General features: G+C 39.8%; 1 protein-coding gene across 2 annotated transcripts in view; it reads right to left on the bottom strand.

The window, feature by feature from the left end:
- The window catches only part of STAC (SH3 and cysteine rich domain), a 63,043-nt gene that overhangs the window by 27,003 nt on the left and 15,726 nt on the right, over positions 1 to 20,314 (bottom strand). For both annotated transcript variants that reach the window (XM_010227465.2, XM_088521363.1), the window contains exon 2: positions 12,512 to 12,788. In XM_010227465.2, the coding sequence (XP_010225767.1) occupies positions 12,512 to 12,788 (277 nt within the window). The remainder of the gene's footprint in view (positions 1 to 12,511; positions 12,789 to 20,314) is intronic.

Genomic DNA, 20,314 nt, shown 5'->3' with positions numbered 1-20,314 from the left:
CATTTCCCCTCCACAATCCCTTTTCTCGAAAGACACTTATTAAGGTTACTGAACCAAACCATTATATGTTGAGTGTGTCATGATGGAAGTCCTGCTCCATCCATTTTGACTGCAATCGAACGATGTGACCTCTGCTGTTTTTATGCTGGGCACTCCATTCAGCAAACAGGACAGACAGTGTTCAATGAATGGGCAGCTCTGTTCAGTGCTTCCCTCTTTTAGCTTCATCATTCAGCATGTGTCCTCCTGCATCACCTCTCGAGTGTCCTATTAGTCCCAATCCTAACTCAAGATGATTAGTGGCCCCATGGGCTTTCCTATAGGCCTGTTGTCACCATCTCTTTACAGCTCGCAACATGAGGGCTTTTGACAGAACTTGGATGTAATGGCTCCCAGGTGAGGGAGCAAGGGCAAAACTGTCACGGGTGTCACTGCTAGTGGCCCTGAAGCTGGTGTCAAAGTTGTAAAAATTACAATCTGCCAAAACTGGGAGTTTTAGAGTGGAAAATACACATTTAGCTGACTTTTAATGTGCATTAGCATAGTTGTCAATTCAGTCATGCAATTCATATGAACATAAACACACACACCCACGCACATGCATGTTCACAAAAGTAACTCTGCATCCTATCTGTTAATGTACCCGATAATTTTTTCTCAAAAGTCTGGTGTCTTTTTGGAAATGAAAATAAAAACAAAACAAAACTGCAGAAGAAGCAGTCCCATTTCATGTCAGTGTGTTTTGCTGCCAGCAGATGAGGGAATTTCACATCAGGATACCTGAGCAGCTCTCAAATAAACTTGTAAATGAGGTTCTGTTGCAGTCATTTTCATCGGTTACCAGCTAACATGTTCAGACATTTGGCATTGGAAGGTCAAAATGTTTTGAAAACCAGGTCATGTTTAATAATACCTTGCTAGAAATACTCTATGACTGGGTCAGCTCCCATCTGAATATCTGAAACAGGGCTAGATCTTTCAGAACTGCCACAGAAAATTGAGTCTTAAGATGTTCTGATAATCTGACCCTAGATACTACAAGACAACACTCTGCATCACTTTTGTAAATCTAAGCCTTTTTTGGAAGGACCTAGATGGGAACAAAACACCTGAACACAAAAGTGTACATACCTATATATATATATATATATGTATATATACACCTGACAAAGGAGAAGGAAAGGGCAAAATTTGATTCCAAGTCTTAATATCTGTCTCTCTCATAAAAGTAATTTGGTAACTATTCCATATTTCAGGAAAATTACATTTATCCTAAAGAATGTAGACAAGAATTAGGTTTGTCACATGCTTGCAAAATGAACCTTTATCATCCTCTTGACCAGCATAATTATGGCCATGACACTGAAGACTAGTTCTTAATACCCCTTGCTTCAAGATCAAAGCAAGATTGATGGCTGGTGAAGGTGAACGATGGCTAAAGAAGGAGAACGAGTTCTACAGCCTGGAGAAATTTGAAAGGAAACTGCAAATATTGGTAACAAGATGATATTATGCTGGCTGCATGAAGATAACTGTATTAGGCACTCATATTGAAATAAAAGAAAGAAAAAAGAGGCTTAAAGAAAATAAAAATAAAAGGACACTGCCATGGGAGATTCAGGTCTATAACAGCGAGGAAGAGAGAAAGAAGAAGAGGGAGAGAGCAACACAGACTGACTGCCACCTCCAGCCAATCCAACTGTGACCCGACCACTATTTTTTGTATTTCCAGCTGAGAGGAACGTGCCAGTCAGAAATTGTTTTGATTTAAAGCTTTGATAAATAAATACATTTAAAATTACATATTTTCCATATAACTTCAACTTCTGCTGTGGGAGGTTGATAAAAATAATGAATGCCTTGCTCCGTTCTCCCCAAGCACATTTGGAATTGTCACTGGAAAACTGTCGCTGTGCCAGAATTTATGGGAAATGGCGAATTACAAAAGAGCTGAGCCTGTACTGCAGCAGCAAGGGGTTTGGGATGTCACCTTAGAAGGAGAAAAAAGGAGAAAGTCCCTCAAATGAGGCTGGCTTCTCTATATCCACCTTTTAGCCTTTGCCCAATCGCTCCCCCACAGTCTTCATGTTTTTTGATTAATTATTTTTTGCTTAAAAGCTCTACTGCTGAATGGATTAATCCTATTTTTAAAAATTCCTCTATGGCTACTTCCTGTCCGCGCTGGACAAATGCTCTCCTGCCTTTCCCCTCGGCTGTACTCACAGGGCGGGAGCTGGGGATAGATCAGAGAATGGCATTTTCTGTGCAGGATGTTCACTCCTTTAAAGGTAAAGAAAACATGAGCCAGACTCCTCCAAATCCTGAGGTTAATAATATACGGTGATTTTATCCTTAATTTCAGTCTTACTTTGAGAGCTTCCTTTGAATGCTCAACTGATGTTACTATACCCGTGATAGCATCAAATACTACTTTATGCTGCTGATGAAATTGCCTCAAACTTGTTTCACTCACTCACCTGGCCCCTCGATTTGTTGCTCTCTTGCAGCCACTTTGTGGTGTTAATTTAGCTGTCCTGTGGGCTCCTTCTTTCACAGCCCTTTCCCAAATCCATCTTCTGCAGACCTCATCTGCCGGGTGAGCTTGGATCCGCTTTTCTCTCCTTTCTTGGCCTTCAACGACTCTCCTCACTGCCCCTCATGAACTGACTCCCTCACCTGCCCCAAACCTAACATCCTCTTGCTTCATTTTCCCAACCATTGCCAGGATCCTCCCATCTGCCCCAGATGACGACAGCACATAGCTGCCCAGCCAACCGTTGTGAGAGTTGTGGGTCAATTCCCCGTTCAAGATTTCCTAGCCATCCTAAATTGCTGACCACTGAAAGTCACTGCCATTTGAACCCTGACTGGTAATTCAGGCTTGATGGATGCACAGCTACTAGATGCATTGATTGATACATAAATATTCACCACACATAAAATTACCAGTACCATTAACAACGCTCTTATCACATTTCCCACTGATAGACACAGAATTGAATGGGTTGCTCAAAACAGTAATAAAAAGAACAGAATCACTTTGTGGTCTAATATGCATTGTTCCTAGCGAGCCTACAGATAGATAGATTTTGGCAGCTGTTGGCATTGTTACTTAGCGCAACTCAAAATGCTCGAGTCTCCTTTTTTAAAAACATGGAATTGCACTTTACAAGTAGCTCTCTCAACCTGACTAGATGGTCATTTGAACTTTGTGGCAAAGACAATCCATGCATGGGTTTCATGGAATCCATGCATGGGTTTCATAGAATAAAGCAAAGTAGGCAAAAATCTTAATTACAGGATTTTTCATGTACAATGACAGCCTGGGATTGACTTCATGGTTTTTATTCTATTAGTCAGTATTTTTTTATAGCTAAATCTGCCAATTCAATATGTGCAGAGTTGGCGGGGCACTGGGGGTGTGTGTGTGGAAACCCTAATCCCTTGGGAGAGGGGACATAGGCATGTCCAACAACACGTACAAACTAATCCCGAAGAAGGAATAACTATGTTTGGGCCCAAGCCATCAGTCCTGGACCCCACACATTGACTGCGTGGAGTGAGTTTCCCTAGGTCCATCTTGGGTCAGTCTAAGCTGAAAGGAGGGTAGTGAGAAGCTTTGACTTGCATGTCTGCATTTTGTAGACTTGATATCTACCCATTACATGTCTCCTGCCAAGCTAATAAAATTTGGATTATATGTCACCGGTATGGTTCTGTTCATGTGGCCACCCCACCCAATTTCCTCATGAAAATATCCAATGTTGAAATCGCAAGAAAAGTTGCCATGTATGTAGGCAGGCTAGAAAACAGTGCATAAAATTAGAACTGACTTCCTAGTGACATAGTTTTCTTTAGAAACAGCATGCTAAGAAGAAACTGAGGCATTAATGGGCCGGTTTTTCTTCAAGGCTTTTTCCAGAGAAGAAAAATATCTCTGTTAAAATAAGGTCCTTTCTAACGTTATGATTTTAAATCATATATATCAGCAAGAGAAAATGCCTTTATCCCACTGTTGCAGATCAGCTTTGTAACTTCTTTAAAAAGAATTTGCAATGCTCCCAACCTTTTTATTCTATGGTTCAGGAACAGTGAAGCTCGCTTAAAAGGCAAATAGGCCTTCCCTGTCTTTTTGCCCCAAAGTGATTTTCATTCTTAATGTTTAGTGATCTGAAGAGGGTGAAATTCATGGCCCCTACTCAAAAAAGCAGCCACAGGACTTCTTCGGCTTTTCATATATTCAGTAGCTTTGCTATAAATGTCTGTCCCTGAAAGGAAATATCCACCTCCGTATTTCTTAAAATATCGCCTTGTGTTTTTGATCATCTAAATGCTAGTTAAAATGCAGGAAGACCATGATAAATAAACTATCAGCTAAGTGTATTATTGAAAGGAAAAAAAAATCCCAGCCCTCCAAAAGCCAAACACAACAAATCATATCTAATGTTCTTTGCTCTAAACAAACTGATGCTGATATGTCAATAACAGCTACTATTCTAGACAATTGCTGGCACTACTGAACCCGTGTTTTTGGGTCTTTGCACTGTGCTGTTTTGTCCAGGTGGCAAATACAAAGCTTAAAGAAGGACTTGCCTGTGGGAGCTGATGATGATTTTCTCTGTTAATGAGGAGAGTCCTAAAACTGCATGGACAAACGGACATGGAAAAATTAAAACTAGCTTGGTGGCCCAAGGAAGGGCAAGCAGGCATCAATGGCTGGTCTTTCTCTGAGTAATATTAACACATATAATGAGATTAGTAACCTGTGTTGAGACCGAGAGGAGGGGAGAGTAAGATTTCAAACCAGGCCTATACATTTGCAAACACGAGTTATTTGCACCTGTGTCTTATATGCGTTGAAATGAAGGGCCATTTAGTTACATCTTGTTTCTTTCTCTGTATTGTGACACTTCGAAAAAGCAGCTGGATTTTCTAGGGCAACTTATCTGTCCAGAACCTGTGATCTTCTAAGGGCCTTACATCATTAAAGAAGAGTTGGAAAGCAGAAAACTGATAATACAAACAAAGAGTAAGCTGCAAATGGAGAGCAGAGCTCTGGCCCTGCAGAAATTCAGGAACAGTTACAGAACAGAAGAACAGCCTGCCTTCACTTGTTGCTACGGAAGATTTGATATCCTCTCTGCTCTACTAATGGTTTTTAACATTGCTTTTTGCCTACAGAGCTGCATTATCAATGGGTTTGAAATGAGAGGTCTTACATGCCAGAAGACTGGAACAATCTGAATATAAAATGTTGTTTAGTTTTAAAAAAATGGAAACAGCCAATTGCTCTCTGGCCTTCTGCCTTTTCGAGCTTATTGATTTTTTTGGCTCTTCTAAAGTGGCACAAAGGCTACCTCATCAAAGCAGTTTCTTGCCTGTGCACCTGGTGTTTGTTGCAGGCAGTGCAAGGTTTTGGTTAGGATATTGCCTGCATGTCATAGAAGAAACTATAATGTAATCACAACCTACAACTGCACAGCATGTCTTCAGAATTAGAAACTAGGGAGGGGATCAGTGTGAGTGGAGCATATAAGCACATAAGCTTCAGCATATAAGGTAAACTTATGTCAAATAAAAAAAAAGGTATAACTCACATACAACTGGCAATCTAGACTTTACCTAGTTCACTGAACACTATTGAACTTCCATCTATTGCGTTTATATTATAAAATCAGAAAGAAGCCAATAGAGGTGATAAGTCTCAACAAGCAATCTCTGAATGAACTACAGGGACATTGCTCTCCTTCTGCAACAAGCAGACAAGCTACTGTGAACAGTTATATGATGCCAATGTTCTATTTTCTCACAAACATATTCCTTCTAATTGCATCATTTTACAGCTTCTGCAACTCATGGTAAGGTGAAACTCCTAATAATTTTCTCTGCAGATGATGCCTTAATCAGCTATATGTTAGCATAATTATCCACATAACAGTGACATTTTGGTAGACAAAAACACTAGGAAGAAAATGTTTTTTTTTTTTTCTAGAAGGTCAGCTGCAAAGATGATACATTTAATTTAGTCATCTGGAAACAAATAATGACCCATCTGAGCTTGCAAAGCGAATCTTGTAGGACATAAAAACAAACAAAAATCCTCTTGTATTATGCTTCATCCCAGATCAACAAAAAGGTTTAAGATTATCATTATGTCTTTCTCTAGGATTGGTGTTAAGAGCAATTTGCCATTCCTGAGGTGTCATGGGGTCAGCAAAAGAACCTAAGACAAACATTGTTCCAGCGGGGTTTTGTTTTTCAGCTTCATTTTTAGTCAAAGCCAACTTATCTGATTTCAAAATACTGACTATAGATGCACTGCAAAATTTTATTGTTTTCCTTCTAGTTAAGCAGCAAATGTTGGTCAACATCTTTAGAGTCTTTTTTTATAGGAGATTAACTGCAATTTAATATTAATCACAATTTCTCCCAAATTTACAGTGATTCTGAAAAAAAAAATGTGAAACATGCTTAATGCTCTTCAAGGACAAATTGGAATTTAAAATATATTTCTTTCCACCCTCTTTTCTCGCCTAAGCAGTTCCTGATTATCCAATTTACTGATAACATTCTCGCCTCATCTCAGAGGAGGAAGCCCTCCCAGAGGATAAACAGACAAAATATTTGCTTTTCAATAATTGCTTTAAAATATGTTTAACTCCTTATTACCAAAGAAGAATATTAATTTCACGCAGGGATAATTTCTGGCCCTGTTTAAATAACTTACAAATGTGGGGCTGAATTGGGTGTTGTTTGTCATAGTTAGAAAAAACAGGAGAGGTACCCATAAAGCCTATCTATACTTTACATAAAGTGAAAAATATACCTTTCTATCCATTTATCTACATTTTTTATTATACTGTGCAAACTATCCATTTCCTGAGAAATTTACAAAGAGACCAGATGATATTATCTACTCCCAACTAGATCCTAACCAGTATGAGGATTAACTACATGCTGCATAGTTTGCATTAACCTAGCACCTAACATACTTTGAGGAGGCTCATGTTTAGCTCTTGTATAGTTCCAGTTTGAGCTATTGTGCTCCTTGCAGTAGTGAAAAGTTCTACTTTTTTTAGCTCAGATAGATTTAAGGAGTTCTTAACTCTAGAAAGAAATCCTAGAAGGAACCAGGCTCAATTTTATTTTATTTTTAATATATATGTTAAAATTACTAGTTTACATCAATTTCTCACAGATTCATTTTGAAAAAATATAATGTTTATGTTTTCCCTAAGCTCCCGCACAATGGATCAGAAGAGGCTGCAGTGATTCTCACACTGATTATAAGATGTGCTGGAAGATTCAGTGTCTAGCTCCATTTAGAACCAGGTGGAGGAAGAACTTAAATCTCTTCTGCAAGTGCAATTATTGAGGGGAAGAGACAGGGTCTTTAGGCCATTTAATAATATATACAATGGCACCTGGTAGCAGTTGCTGACAAAGCTATGAAACTATCCCTTTCCCTCACAATCAAAATGAAACGAGGCTGGATTCAGCTGCTGTTGAAAAGCTCTTTCCAAACAGAAATTAATAACAATATGCTATATTCACACACATTGTATTACACTGTAGTACTTTATCAACTGGGTAACAGATCTGGGAAGGTTGTGACCGCACAAGCCCATCCAAGGAGTAGTCACCAGCCATCCCCAAGTTGCTCCAGAGGGATCTCCTCCCCACTGATGACCTCCCCATTCTCTGTAGGAAACAACTGCCTTATTGGTAGGTCTTGCTCCCCCTGCAGGTGAGAGATGACATAGGGACTGGAAGGAGAGGGCAGGGATGACCACTGATTGAGTAACAACATTCATTATTTTTTCCTTTATTCTCAAAGAAAAAGCCTGGACAAATAAATCTGGATTCATTTTTGAAGAGCTCTGGGGGAGACCTCCAGAATTCCATAGCTCTGGGAACAGCTTCAGTTGCAGCTATGCTACCCAGCAGGACTTCTACCTTCTGTAGATGTCAGGCAGTGATGACCAGCTGCCATATGACTGTTTCTCGCACCCTTGTCTACCTGGAGAAGTTCACATAAGTGTAGGCTCTGAATCAAACAGAGTGTTTATTTACTTACTTAATGCAATGGTGAAGCAAGCTTAAAAAAAGACTAAGAATACTCTTTATGGGAGAGCCAACCAGACTGGAGACAGAATGTACTTGTGTCATAGCTTCTGTGAAGTTTATTATATTTAGTAAACAACCACATAAATTACAGTTATATAAATGCTCCTGCAGATTTTGGTGGTTTTCCATTGCTTGTTGGTTGCAATCAGTGATAGCCTGGGTACATGTAAAGAGGTACATGCAAAAATGAGGCACCATAGATTCAATTCAGATTTCTGTCTTAGCTCGGAAAAGCTAGGCCAGTTTACTCGCTTTGAGCCTAGCTTTATGGAGAATGCTGTATTCAACTTTGGAGGTGAAAATAGCTAAAAATGTTAATAGCTACAGCGGAATAATATGGTCAGGCAGTTAAACAAGGGCAATATAAATACATATACATAGAATAAACACAAAGTATTTTTAAAAGATGTGCACAGAGGGAAGCATTGGTGACACTTCTAATTGGTTGGTTGAAACTCCTAAATTACTGCTAAATTGCTGAAAATAAAGTGGTACGAACGAATCAATATTCAAGAGTTAACATAGTTTTATTGCTCAAGTGCTGCTGATAAGTAGATTGGAAGTCAGCTGTGCTAGCAGATGATTACTGGCTTTACTTTTGTTTGTTCACTTGCTTTCTACAGGTTTCTCTGGCTGGAGTAGAGTTAGTTCTCTCAGAGAGAGTACTAGGTTATTTTGTCCTGGGGCTGCAAGGGTCTGGAGACTCTATATCCCAGCCAAAAGCTTAACTGCCCTGAGATCAGCTCTAAAAGCATCATGTACCCAGGCTACAAGGATAGTCTGATTTGTCCAGTTCAGGTTTTAAATTAAATTCAATAACTATATTGCATGATGACCATGGAAAACCATGATGGGGTACAATTTTTGAAAGGTGAACAGACATCTATCCAAGGCTAGATTACTTGTATGCAACGTTTTAATGAAAAATATGCACATTTTGTCACTGCTGCTGATAGCCTAAATATTACAAATATCCAAAGATAGCGCAGTGATGTAATGAGCGTAAAGGACCTGTTTTAGACTATTACTGGTCATTACAGACCAAATTCTGTTTGGTCTTTCTGAAAGTTTACTGCATTATAGTGCAGTAGGCAAAGATACCCCAGTGTCTATCTCAATAGAACATGTGCATGAATTTAGGTAAAGCTTGGAATGGAACCTTTAAATTGACCTTACATGCATATATACCTATGTAATATGTACACACACACAGAAATATACATATGATGTTGTTATAAGTGAGTGGCTATTTTCTTAAAACACTCTGAAGGATTGACTTTCAAGCCAGCTATTTTTAAAACCAAAGTGGCTTACTTCTTTGATGCACTACTTATATTTGTCTTAGACAGGAATACATTAATTGCATGTAATATGCTTGGAATGTGTGGAAAATAATTTTTTTTCCACATGAGTCAGCACAGGAAATGAACTGCAAATGAATAAAACGTTGAGAAGAAGCCTACAGATGGAGTATTTTTTAAAAAATACACAGTAGAGTACTGACATCATGTTTTCTTCAAAAATAAAGTACCATGGAGATGACTGATGACACACTGGAGACTAAAAAAGAGCAAAACCCAGCTTCTGATTGGGATACTTTAAGCCTCTAATCTGATGCAACATTAATTTAACAGTTTCTGTCTTTGCTGGTGCCAGACAATTTTGTCTCCTCTTATCGGACATTGCTAAAGCAAACGAATTCTTGTTAAAACACACAGAATTTTAGTTAATGCACACCTCTGAGCTTCATTTTCTTTTCACAGTGATATAAAGCAAAGAATTCAGCTTCCTCCAAATGAATGATTTAATATCTAATCTAGTGGAATTTACCAAAAAAGAGTAATAAATTATAACAGAAATAACACCAAATCAACTGGTTTCTAATATTTGCATTGTGAGTGGATATTCATGGGTGGACTATATGGGGTTATCCTTATCTTTAGGAAAATACATAACAAATCTTGGAGCTGAATCTTCTCTCCCAAACTGATCAATGCTTGAAGCTCATAATGGCAGAAGAGAATACACTTCTTGACCTCTCTTGAACATAAAATGCTCTCCCTTATTTTACATTCTCTTGTTTAGCCCTTTTGATTAGAGGTGAAACTTTTTGTCCTTGGGTAGTACAGTTAATAGGAATGATTGAACTGAGGTCTTTAGTGTGAGTCTTAAAACACACTATTAATATTTTATTTCAAAGGAAACAGAGTTTCTTTTGAATTTACTTCAGTGTACTCTAAGGTGCACAAAAAGCATTTGAATGACTAAGTAAGTTTGCATTATACATATCCTTGTAAACATCCGCCTCTGAATGCTGAGACCAATTACATGCATTTGATCTTTATCTTATGACTGTGCTTCTGTCAAATGAACATACAGGAGCACGTGCTCCACCCCAAAAGCAAAATTTGGCTCACGGTGCTTAATGATCAAGGAAAAATGATGCACATATTTTTTGTAGGAAGATAATGTTTCATGCTCCTTTTCTTTATTTCTGCTGTCATCAAAAAGAGCAGCCCAGGAAGCCTGCTGCTTGTGCTCCAAGAGGCCTGCTTGCTCTGAAGCTACAAAAACACTCTGCCACATGAGCAAGACCACAGCTCATGCTGCACTCCTGTGAAAATGCACTGCTCTTCATGCTGCACCACACCAAGCAGAGCTGCTCTCTGCATAGATGAGAGAGCCATTTAAGGTGATCCTGGAATCTTCCTTGGTGGCAAAACTGAAGACATCTAAAGACAAGCTGGGATTTTCCTGGACTCTTTCCTCCAGTCTTCAAAACATGTAACCAGGCTTTGCCTTTTCTCTCATCGATAAAGAATTTAAAGTCATGGACTCATTACTCTCAAATGTCGCTGTCAGTGAAACATGCAAATAGAGGGAACAAACAGTGCTCCGTGTTGCAGGGAAAAACTTAGAAGTACTGGATAGAAGTGAATACTTTCAAGCTTCCTTTGGGAGCAGGATTGATACAATTTCCTGAAAAGCTGCCTGTTTTGCTTCAACATCCCCATGACCAACAATTGCACAACTTATGTGGATTAATTGAGCTGCAAACAGTAACATCCAGATCTCCCATGCTGTTTAAAATACAATACAGTGAAACCAGGCATGACTGTGGTGAGGATCAAAGAGAGTGGATTACTGGAATATGGCAGACTTGCCTACGAGAATCAGAGCCTCTAGACTTGAAAGCATTATAAGGTAAAACTCTTAACGTCTTTTCTGGGATATCTCTGAGAGAGGCTCTGTCAGAGGAAAGGAGAGCAATTTACCTGACTCAGGCTGCTGCCTGACAAAATACGTTGCATTATCTTCTACCCAGCAAACATGAAAGGCTTCATGCTCTAACAAAAGGACTAAAATGCAGAACAGAAAAAGGGAAATCCTCAGAAGAGGAAAGTTCAAAAGGCAGGTGGGGTTACCACTGATGTGTTGAAGCTTACAGCTATGCTTTAGGACTCCTGTAGCAAGCAGGACACAGACAGCCTAGCCTATCAAAGGCAGAAGAGCATGTGTGTTTATTAAGTGGAGTGGCTCTGCACAAAGCTTGCTGCCAGTACTAATCTGTCTTGAGCAGCAGTGTTTTGGAACAGTATTGCTGAGTCATGCAGATTTGTGATCACACCTATCTTCATACAACTGCAGTGAAAAGCTGCCCAGAAATGTGAAGCATTTATATTTGCAGCATGTATTTGTGATATTTTGATAGTGCATCCAGCCACATGAGAAAAGGAGACAAGTTCTGGATCTGCTTCCATGCAAGAAGCTATTTCAGATAACTACCCACCTTCCAGACTTCCTCTCAATCTTTGGACTATAAACTTCCCTTATATTAATGCTTTATTTCTTCCTCCTTTGACTTTTCAACCCCCCAGAGCAAGGGGGATCTTAAAACACAAATAGCATCAAAAATCTAGGCTCAAAACTCATTTATTTCCCTGAATTCATTAGAATAGCAGTGCTGTGAGTGCCCTATGCTTTTAATACTTCAATTTGTGGATGTATTTATGATGTCTTACATCAGACTTAACATTCTGCACACGGCTACCTTTTACGAAGAATATGATTTCCATTATGGGGGAACACCGAGTCGTCCCATGTCGAAAGGGGTACCATTTTTTAAGGGAGGCTAAGCAAGCAAATCAATGTCTTTCAGGAACTTACCATACAGTTATTCAAAAGGGAGTACCTTCCATGCCAAAGGACAATAGCTTCTTAAGATAAGCTAACAAAATTACAGACAAAAGTTTGTTCAAACTGCAAAAAAAGCCAGTTGTAAAGATGCATTCCTGAGTACACACCCGAGACCATGCAAGTTACGGAAAGGTCACTTGACATTTCCAAATGGGTGCACATCAAGAGCTCAAAAAGTGTTTCTTACCAACAATCATGTGGTTGCAGACATCGCAGAAGGTGGGTTTTTTGAAGATGTGCTCTTGGAAGATGTGAGCCTTGTTGTTTTCTGGCAGCTGTGGGACTTTTGTGGGAGAGGACGCCTGACTTTCAGAGCTGGGGAGCTGACCAGTGCTCGTGCTCACCTCAGGCATCAAGTCCACTTGCAGTTTCACATCGCTATTAGTCCTCTGGAAGAAATTGTCTGCACTTTTACTCCGCAAGCTTTTGGTCTTGAAGGAGAGGGATCGTTTCAGTTTCTGCAGCTGCAACAAATAAAGTTACAATTATTCGCTTTCCTTCTTGAGAAGCAAGGCAGGTTCCCAATTCTGAGGTGCGCTGCTGACGCACCAACCCAAGGCAGAGAAATAATGTTGACACTAGAGCTTATCTAGAAATTTAGAGCAAAGAGAACACTATTAAAAAATAAACCATTATTTCATAGATTTTCTAAATGAAAATAAATCAGCCCTAATGAATGATCCTATTGTTATTTTCTTTCATAGACATCCAAGAGATACTGCAGAGAGTTGCATGCACAGACACAGCAAAGACTTCTGCACAAACTTGTACATGTACCAAAATATATCCCTTGTATTCAAGCACAAGCCTTGCCTGGCTCTTAAGCAGCCTGAAAAGCCATTTTAAAACCAGCTGCTAAACAGCATTGCAAGAGGCACTAATACATCACAGAGATTTGGTACAGTTAACTGTCTTCAACTTGGCAGAAACGAAGACTATGTGGAGCTTTGAGAAATTCTTGCTTTATTTTTTAAAGGAAAAGAGGCTCCAGAGCAATAGCTTTTGTTAGTTAGTTAGTAGCTAACACAGCAAGTAAAACTAGCTAACACATATTCACATATATTCTTCTATATTGTGTTGTATATTGTGTTTTCAGAATATTTAGCACAATATTGCATCATTAACTCAAATCTCTGTTAACTCAAATATCCATGTAAGCTGTGCCTTGTATATTAGTAGATCTCAGCCTTCTCCCCAAAGATTTTTTACAAGGCTAGGTAAGGGGTGCTAGGTAAGGCATAGGAGCCATCAGGATATCAGTTGCACAGATCTGCAGGCTACCACCTCTGCAGGCTCAGGAGTACAGCCAAGGTGAAAAGAAAGCATCCCAGGAAAGCCAATTTGGCATCTGCTTCATGCTTGCTATCTCTGAAGTATAGTATCTCCATCTCACCTTTCACGCAGTACTATTTCAACCACCGCAAAATGACTTCAATCCCTGTTGTAATTCTCTGGGCAAACGTGGTGTAATAACAGAAATTTTCCATGCCGTGCAGTCTGCCAGTGTTAACCGGTGGGAATGGTTTATATTAGAAACAACGTGTTTATATTATAAGCAATGATGATCGGGAATCATAATTCATGCTAATATAAAAGGAAGGGGTCCACATACTTTCCTAAAAAAGCAAGGCACTGGCCTGTAACACTGATACAGTGGCCTCAGAGCACTCCTCTCCCTTGTTTCTGTTTCTATCCACCCATTTTCTTTATAACAAAGCCCAAAGCACTCTACCACAGAGGAGCATTGCTCCCTTCTGGCAGGGAGCACCTTCCACCTTCCAATACCTACAGCCTGCCAAGCAGTAAGATCTTCTTCACTAGCATTTCACACCAGTGAACTCCACTAGGTCTATAACCAGGCAAATGTAACCTTGCATGAGGTTAATGATATTTGTTTTTGCTATACTGTGATTTAGCTGCTTTACCATGGATTTGCTCTCCTGTAGTATACTGCAATGCTCCTCAACAGCGACCTTGGGAGGAGGGATGGGTGCAAGCAAGGAACTGGCCTGGTGCCCACTGCTCTCACTCTATCCCAGCTTGTGGGAAGAGCCTTGGGTTCACATGGAAGAAACACTCACCTGTTTTCCCAAACTCTCAATCTTGGGTGGGGCATGTTTAAATACGAGCAATTACATGGTTAAATGCCAACTGTGAGGCAAGGGCAGGTGAAGCCTAACTCATTGAGCCTGCAAAACATTACATGACAGCATCAAAAAAGGTGGGATTCTCCCTCTCCCACTTGGATGTTAAGTCACTCACTGCACCTAAAAATTACTGAGTTTACTCAGAAGTGAGATTACTGCATTTCCCCATAGACAACCAGGCAGCAGTAACTCACCCCTTGCTCCTGCAGCTGCTTTCGTCGAAGTCAGATCTAATTAGAGTAGTGAAATACAGAGAATTACAGCACCACAAGGTGATGGAAATGGCATTCATTATTGATTTGCCATCCATTTCTTCAGTGCCACATGAAGTTAATTAAATTTAAAAACACTGCTTCTGCCACAAAAAGAAGATGAAGCAGTGCAATATAGAATTTGTTTTACCACGAAAAAAACTGTCTTGCTAGTTTGACAATGCATGCAGAATGTTCCAGGGAGCTCTGCATTTAATAGTCTCAGCCCATTCTCTTTTGCAATGAAGGGATGTACCTGCAGTCCTTCCTTCACTAGGCAGAAGGGTCTATAGTTTTCCAAGGAGTATTAGAGCATCCAGGAGATGCATGCCCAAATGTATGTACATGCACTTAGATGAAAAAAATGTGCATTTGCTCTGTGGGTTGGCATCAATGATGTGGAGAACAGGACACAGACAAGAGCTCATCCATGGACTCGTCAGGCGTCTCTCACAAGCTAATGATCCCCTCCAAGACTCCTGAAGAACACCCTGTGCTAATGTGGTTAAGCCATTCTCAGATAAAATGAGCACCCCTGTTGCTACTCACATGCAGACCTCAAACCTGCTGGAAGACACCTGCACGATAGGTTTGCGTTTCGTATTTAACATACCAGCACAAATGGTCAGCACATACCAGCACAAGGCAGGTTATATGCATACAGAAGTGCGTACGCAAAAAATGCAATGTTTTAAAATTTTGCACAGTTAATTACAAACTTCTGCTCAGGACTTGCAAAATACCTGTAAAAAAGTATCTAAGCATCTCTCAGATCTCAGTGTTTTATATCAATTTTACATAAATGCATATGAAGGGACATGGCAACAGCAATTTGGCACTACATATTAAAATTTGATCCGACTTTCCTTTCTCACTAGGTGGGCAGAAAAAAATGCACCAGGAGTATATTTGAAATATGGTACAGGTATGTGATAGTTTACCCAGGAAAAGATGGCCCAAGCAAGGACAGCTGTTTGAACAAATAATGTAAATTGCAAAAGCTTAAGCTATCATTACGCTGCAGTCAAGAAAGTCTGATTTAACTTCCTTAAAATGTCATGATTTCCTCATTGTGAAGTTTGCTATGGCCTGGCCACATTCTTTTATTTGAAGATTGTAAACACATGATTAAACACAGACCTATAATATTTGCCTAATTTTGACTTCCCTTAAACTGATTTTGTGCATTTGTGATGCCTTTGACTCCAAATGGAGTTGCCGAAGGAGTCACCTGAGACAGATATGAGCTTCCTTTGCCTCTACAGAGGCAAGTAAATTTTAGCATTTTAATTTCTTTCTACAAAGCTAATGAGCCCACAGTTAGATCTCAAATAGAATTACTACTGAACTTCAGAAAAAATAAGGCTAGGGTTGTTCTACATTTGATGCTGCTTAGTCACTTTGAAGGACTTTGCATTAATAGATCATGTATTGGGTCTGAAAAAAGGAAAAAAAAAAACCCACCAAAATCCATGCACTTGAGATACTTTTCCTAGGCCTTTTTTATTTTCTTCTCTGCAAAGAAAGCTGCAAATTAGCCTTGATTTAAGTAATTAAAAAGAAAAAAGCGAGATTCCCACAAACACAAGAATTTTTCTAGACTTGTGATTAAAATGCACAAGACCTCACAACATTGGGCCGTCAGAAACACAGTCCCTTGATTTCAAATCCAGGGAGTTGCTGTGGTTTGAAATTACAGTTGGAGAAAGTTTGCCTATCCCTAGGTTAAAGCATTTTATCAGTCACACAGACTCAGCAACTGCACGTCCTTACCCCGCAGGCAGGGTAGAGATAAGTGCAATAGCTAAACCTCAGAGCTTGATTAACCTTTTTAGTATCATCCAGCACAATCTCCTTCCTCCTCACAGTGTTAGTTCATGCTTCAAGGGATCAGGAAGCTCTGAAGAACCACAGTTTATCTGTGCCTCCTCTCTTCCTAATTCCCTTACACTGCAATTCTTTAGCTGCTATAATCATAAAACAGGAGGCAGAAGGACAGCTAGTGAAATTCAGTCCTACGTCTGTTTTGATTCGTATGGGATTTGCACCCACCTTCACTAAGGTTTTGTTTTACTTATGACTAAAAGCATATGATCTTCTTCTACACTCGGGATGAAGCAGCACATGGAAGCTGGGAAGATATCAGTGGTTTGATCTGTTCTCTTATTCCTGGCTTTGAAATTAAAAAAAGAAAATAAAAAGGGGAGGGTGGGGGGGTGAAGGAAATTAAAATTGCTTCCACTGCAAGGAATAATTTGCTCAGGCTCTTAACTGCTCCACTGGTTTTTAGGACCTCTAGCTCCCTGGCCTTTCTGGCTCTATCATGAGTATGCAGATAACATAACTCACTGGAGAATGACACAGCTGGTGAAGCAGCCTTGGGAGAGGATCCAACATACATGCCATACACATTTCAGGACATGGAGTAGCTTGAGCTTGCTGTGGACCAAATGCTCGTTATCCTTGTAATGCATAAGATGTCCAGCAAGAGCACAAGCAAGTTGAGGGCAATCCAACTTGTGCTCTCTGAGGCTGTACCAAGCTGGAAGGAGCAGGTTGGCTGGGAGACCCACCTCTAAACCAAGCCAAACCCAAATGCCACTGTAGGCACCTCCACCTCAGCTGTTGTTTCTCTAGTGTAACTATCCCGCCACAACTCACCATTTAAAGCTCAGGGCAAAGCCTTGTTACCTCCAATTCCTGTACACAAATGCCTCATTTCCCGCTCTGGTGCACTATGGTCATCAATGGTCTCAGGGTGAGCGGTGCCTCACAGCAGTACTGTTGCATTATATTAGGTTGGCTTCGACTGTCAGCTTTGCTGTTTAGAGCAGTTCTTATGGACAGTGCCCAAATCAGATTATTTCTTAGTCTTGTTCCTCTCAGTGACATCTAAGCATCCTCACCCACAGCAGAAGATGGCTCAAGGGCCACCCCACACCGCGTGAGGCCAACGAGGAGACAGCTCTCAGACGTTTCCACTCTTAGCTGTCTTCCACGAGAGAACAACGAATGAACCACACTCATCAGCTGTCCTTTGCTGATAGACCATATAACTAAGCCCTCAGTTTCAGACATCAGCTGTGTGACTGTGCTACTAAGCAAGCAATAAAAAGAAAATATTGCTTGCTCTTGTCTATCCCTTTCTTTACACTAGAATTAGCGCTATCATTACACAGATTACAAGTAATGCAGGGTATTGGCAGAATTGGAATGAGCCATCCGCAAACCCAGTTTGATTCCTTCAGTTTTTTAGAAGAAGTACTTATTTTGTTTAGTTGTGCAGACTAGAAATGCAGGACCAACAGAATTTGCTCATGGCTGAGATAAACATCCACCTTCTATGAGGAACCATTTCTTCCTCCTTTCTTCTTCTTACATTAAGTTTCCATGTTGTTAGTGGCATCTTCATTGCACAGGGCCAGGCAGTGCTGTATAAATTCACTAGAGAGCATGTTGGCTACACTGTGCATTACCAGAAGGGATGTAGACCAAAATACTTTCAAATAAGGGAAAGAGCAAAACTGTTGACAAATAGAAGCTGTCCTGCCAAGTACAGTCCATTTTCTGGGTCAGAGAGCACTCAATTTGCATTAGCATCCCCTGGAATGCACTTCGCATGTTAACTAGGCTTTCTGGAGAGCTGGATGACACCAGAGTGTCACTCGCCTAGCTGCCGTGCTGGGCTACAGTGAGCTCTGCTCCATTACAAGCCAAAGGGGAACCACTGCAAAAAGAAATGCTCCCTTTCTGTGAGCCAGGAGGTTGATGGTTTTCTTCTTAAATTTGAGAGCTAAGAAAGTAAGTGATTTCTGAGCACACACAATTTTTCTTTTTTTTTTTCCCTGGATTGGTTTAAGCATACACTGCCTTGGCATTTTAATGAGCAAAAATGAGATTATGATATCCCTAAAGCCAGTATGCAGTTTCATAAATAATATGGGTGCTTGCCTGCTGCTGAGAGAAGTACCACGTCTTATAGCATTAACAAGATAAAAGGATATTGTAAACACTTAAGGAGTTCGTTTTTATTTATTGGCAAAGAGTCCTTAAAATTTGTAAGCAAAGCAGATTCCTTTTTTACCTTCTCCTTCCCATATAATGAATAACACAAATGGTCTACTAGTACAAACTGAATTATCTAAACTAACTTCAATTGCTCCTGATTTATAAAGTCTGAGACTCTGGCCGTATCATGACTTTGAGTTTGCTCCATCCAGCTTCCTTCCTTGGAAGTTTTATCCTACTAATCCCTTACAGACAAAGAGGGAGTGTTTGTTCATTCTTGCTGAATGTGTTCTGTATTATATTTGTGTATTTTCCCAAACAGATTGCACAGCTGGCAGGAGAACAAATATGTTTGTTATTGCCGTTCGTTAGAAAAAAAAAAAAAAAAAAAAAAAAAAAGGGCTGTCTGCTTGAATACTCTTCTGGACTACTCAAAGCCAAGACCTTTTCCCTAATACCTAATAATTACATTAGTGATTTGTTGGGTATCTCCAGCTACTGCAGCCACCTCTTGCTCTTCTGACTGCTATCATCTTGTTTGCCTCTGCCTCACATTGGTTTTGAAACCCACCGCAGATCCTCCAATCTATTTATGCTACAAGCTCTTCCAGGCAGGGCTTTTGCTTTGGTTTTGTTTCACACGTACAGGGTGAACTACAATAACACAGTGCTGATTGGCATGTCAGGACGTAACAGCAAAAATCCCTGGAAGAGCCTAAGGGTTTCAAAGTACGAAACCATGAGAGATGCTCAGTTGTCACTGCTCCTCAAAATGTCACCATGAATTACACATTCCCAGCCCTCTCCTGATGTACTACAGCTTTGGCAGCTGTGCATTTGCATGTGTAATTGGCAGACCTCTAAATTATCTAGTGATTCAGCCTGCATTTGTAGCCAAACACTACGCTGGCTTATCAAATTTGTCCTTACCGTGCCATCCTGTGCATCTTTGGGCTAAACCAAGCTGAAGAATTTATCTGGTCCTCCACAGGTCATCCTGCACATGCTTAGGAAGTATTCCACAGTTTTGGGTACTCTTTTCTTGGTGTTGAAAGGAACCAGGATTGCCAAATGTGGGAGACAAATGTGAAATAGAGATGTGAAAGGCTTAAGGCCCAAAAACTTAATTCTCATGAACATTATGAAGCAGTCAGCCCTCTACTACATTTTTTATGTATCCTGAAAATATCCAGTGTAAGATGTGATAGGAAGAGATCTGAAAAATCACAAAAAGTTTATGGACCATTTATATTTATGAACAGTTTAATAAAAATTTTCATCAAATCTCAGGGAAATCTTTTTTTTTTTGGGATCTCCATTGTATTCAGAACTGTATACTTAGCCTTAAGGCATAAAGAGAATAAACTCTACATTAGCTATTCAGCAGCTACGGCTTACACTGAGCTTGTCTGAGCCTCCCATCCAAATATATTTTCATATTAGCTTTAAAAGATTTGCTGTCATTTAAACATTTTAAAACAGCTTGTAAAAATGAGGAAAAATGTGCAAAATAAATATAACAATATTTGTATGCATGTCATACACAGAAATTTGAAGGCTTTTTATCAAAAAACAAATAAAATC

This window comes from Tinamus guttatus, unplaced genomic scaffold (assembly GCF_059628265.1).
Source record: "Tinamus guttatus ecotype Peru unplaced genomic scaffold, ASM5962826v1 Tinamus_guttatus_pri_ptg000119l, whole genome shotgun sequence".
In the NCBI taxonomy this organism is placed as follows: Eukaryota; Metazoa; Chordata; class Aves; order Tinamiformes; family Tinamidae; genus Tinamus; species Tinamus guttatus.
This window is presented reverse-complemented; position numbering and strand designations above follow the sequence as displayed.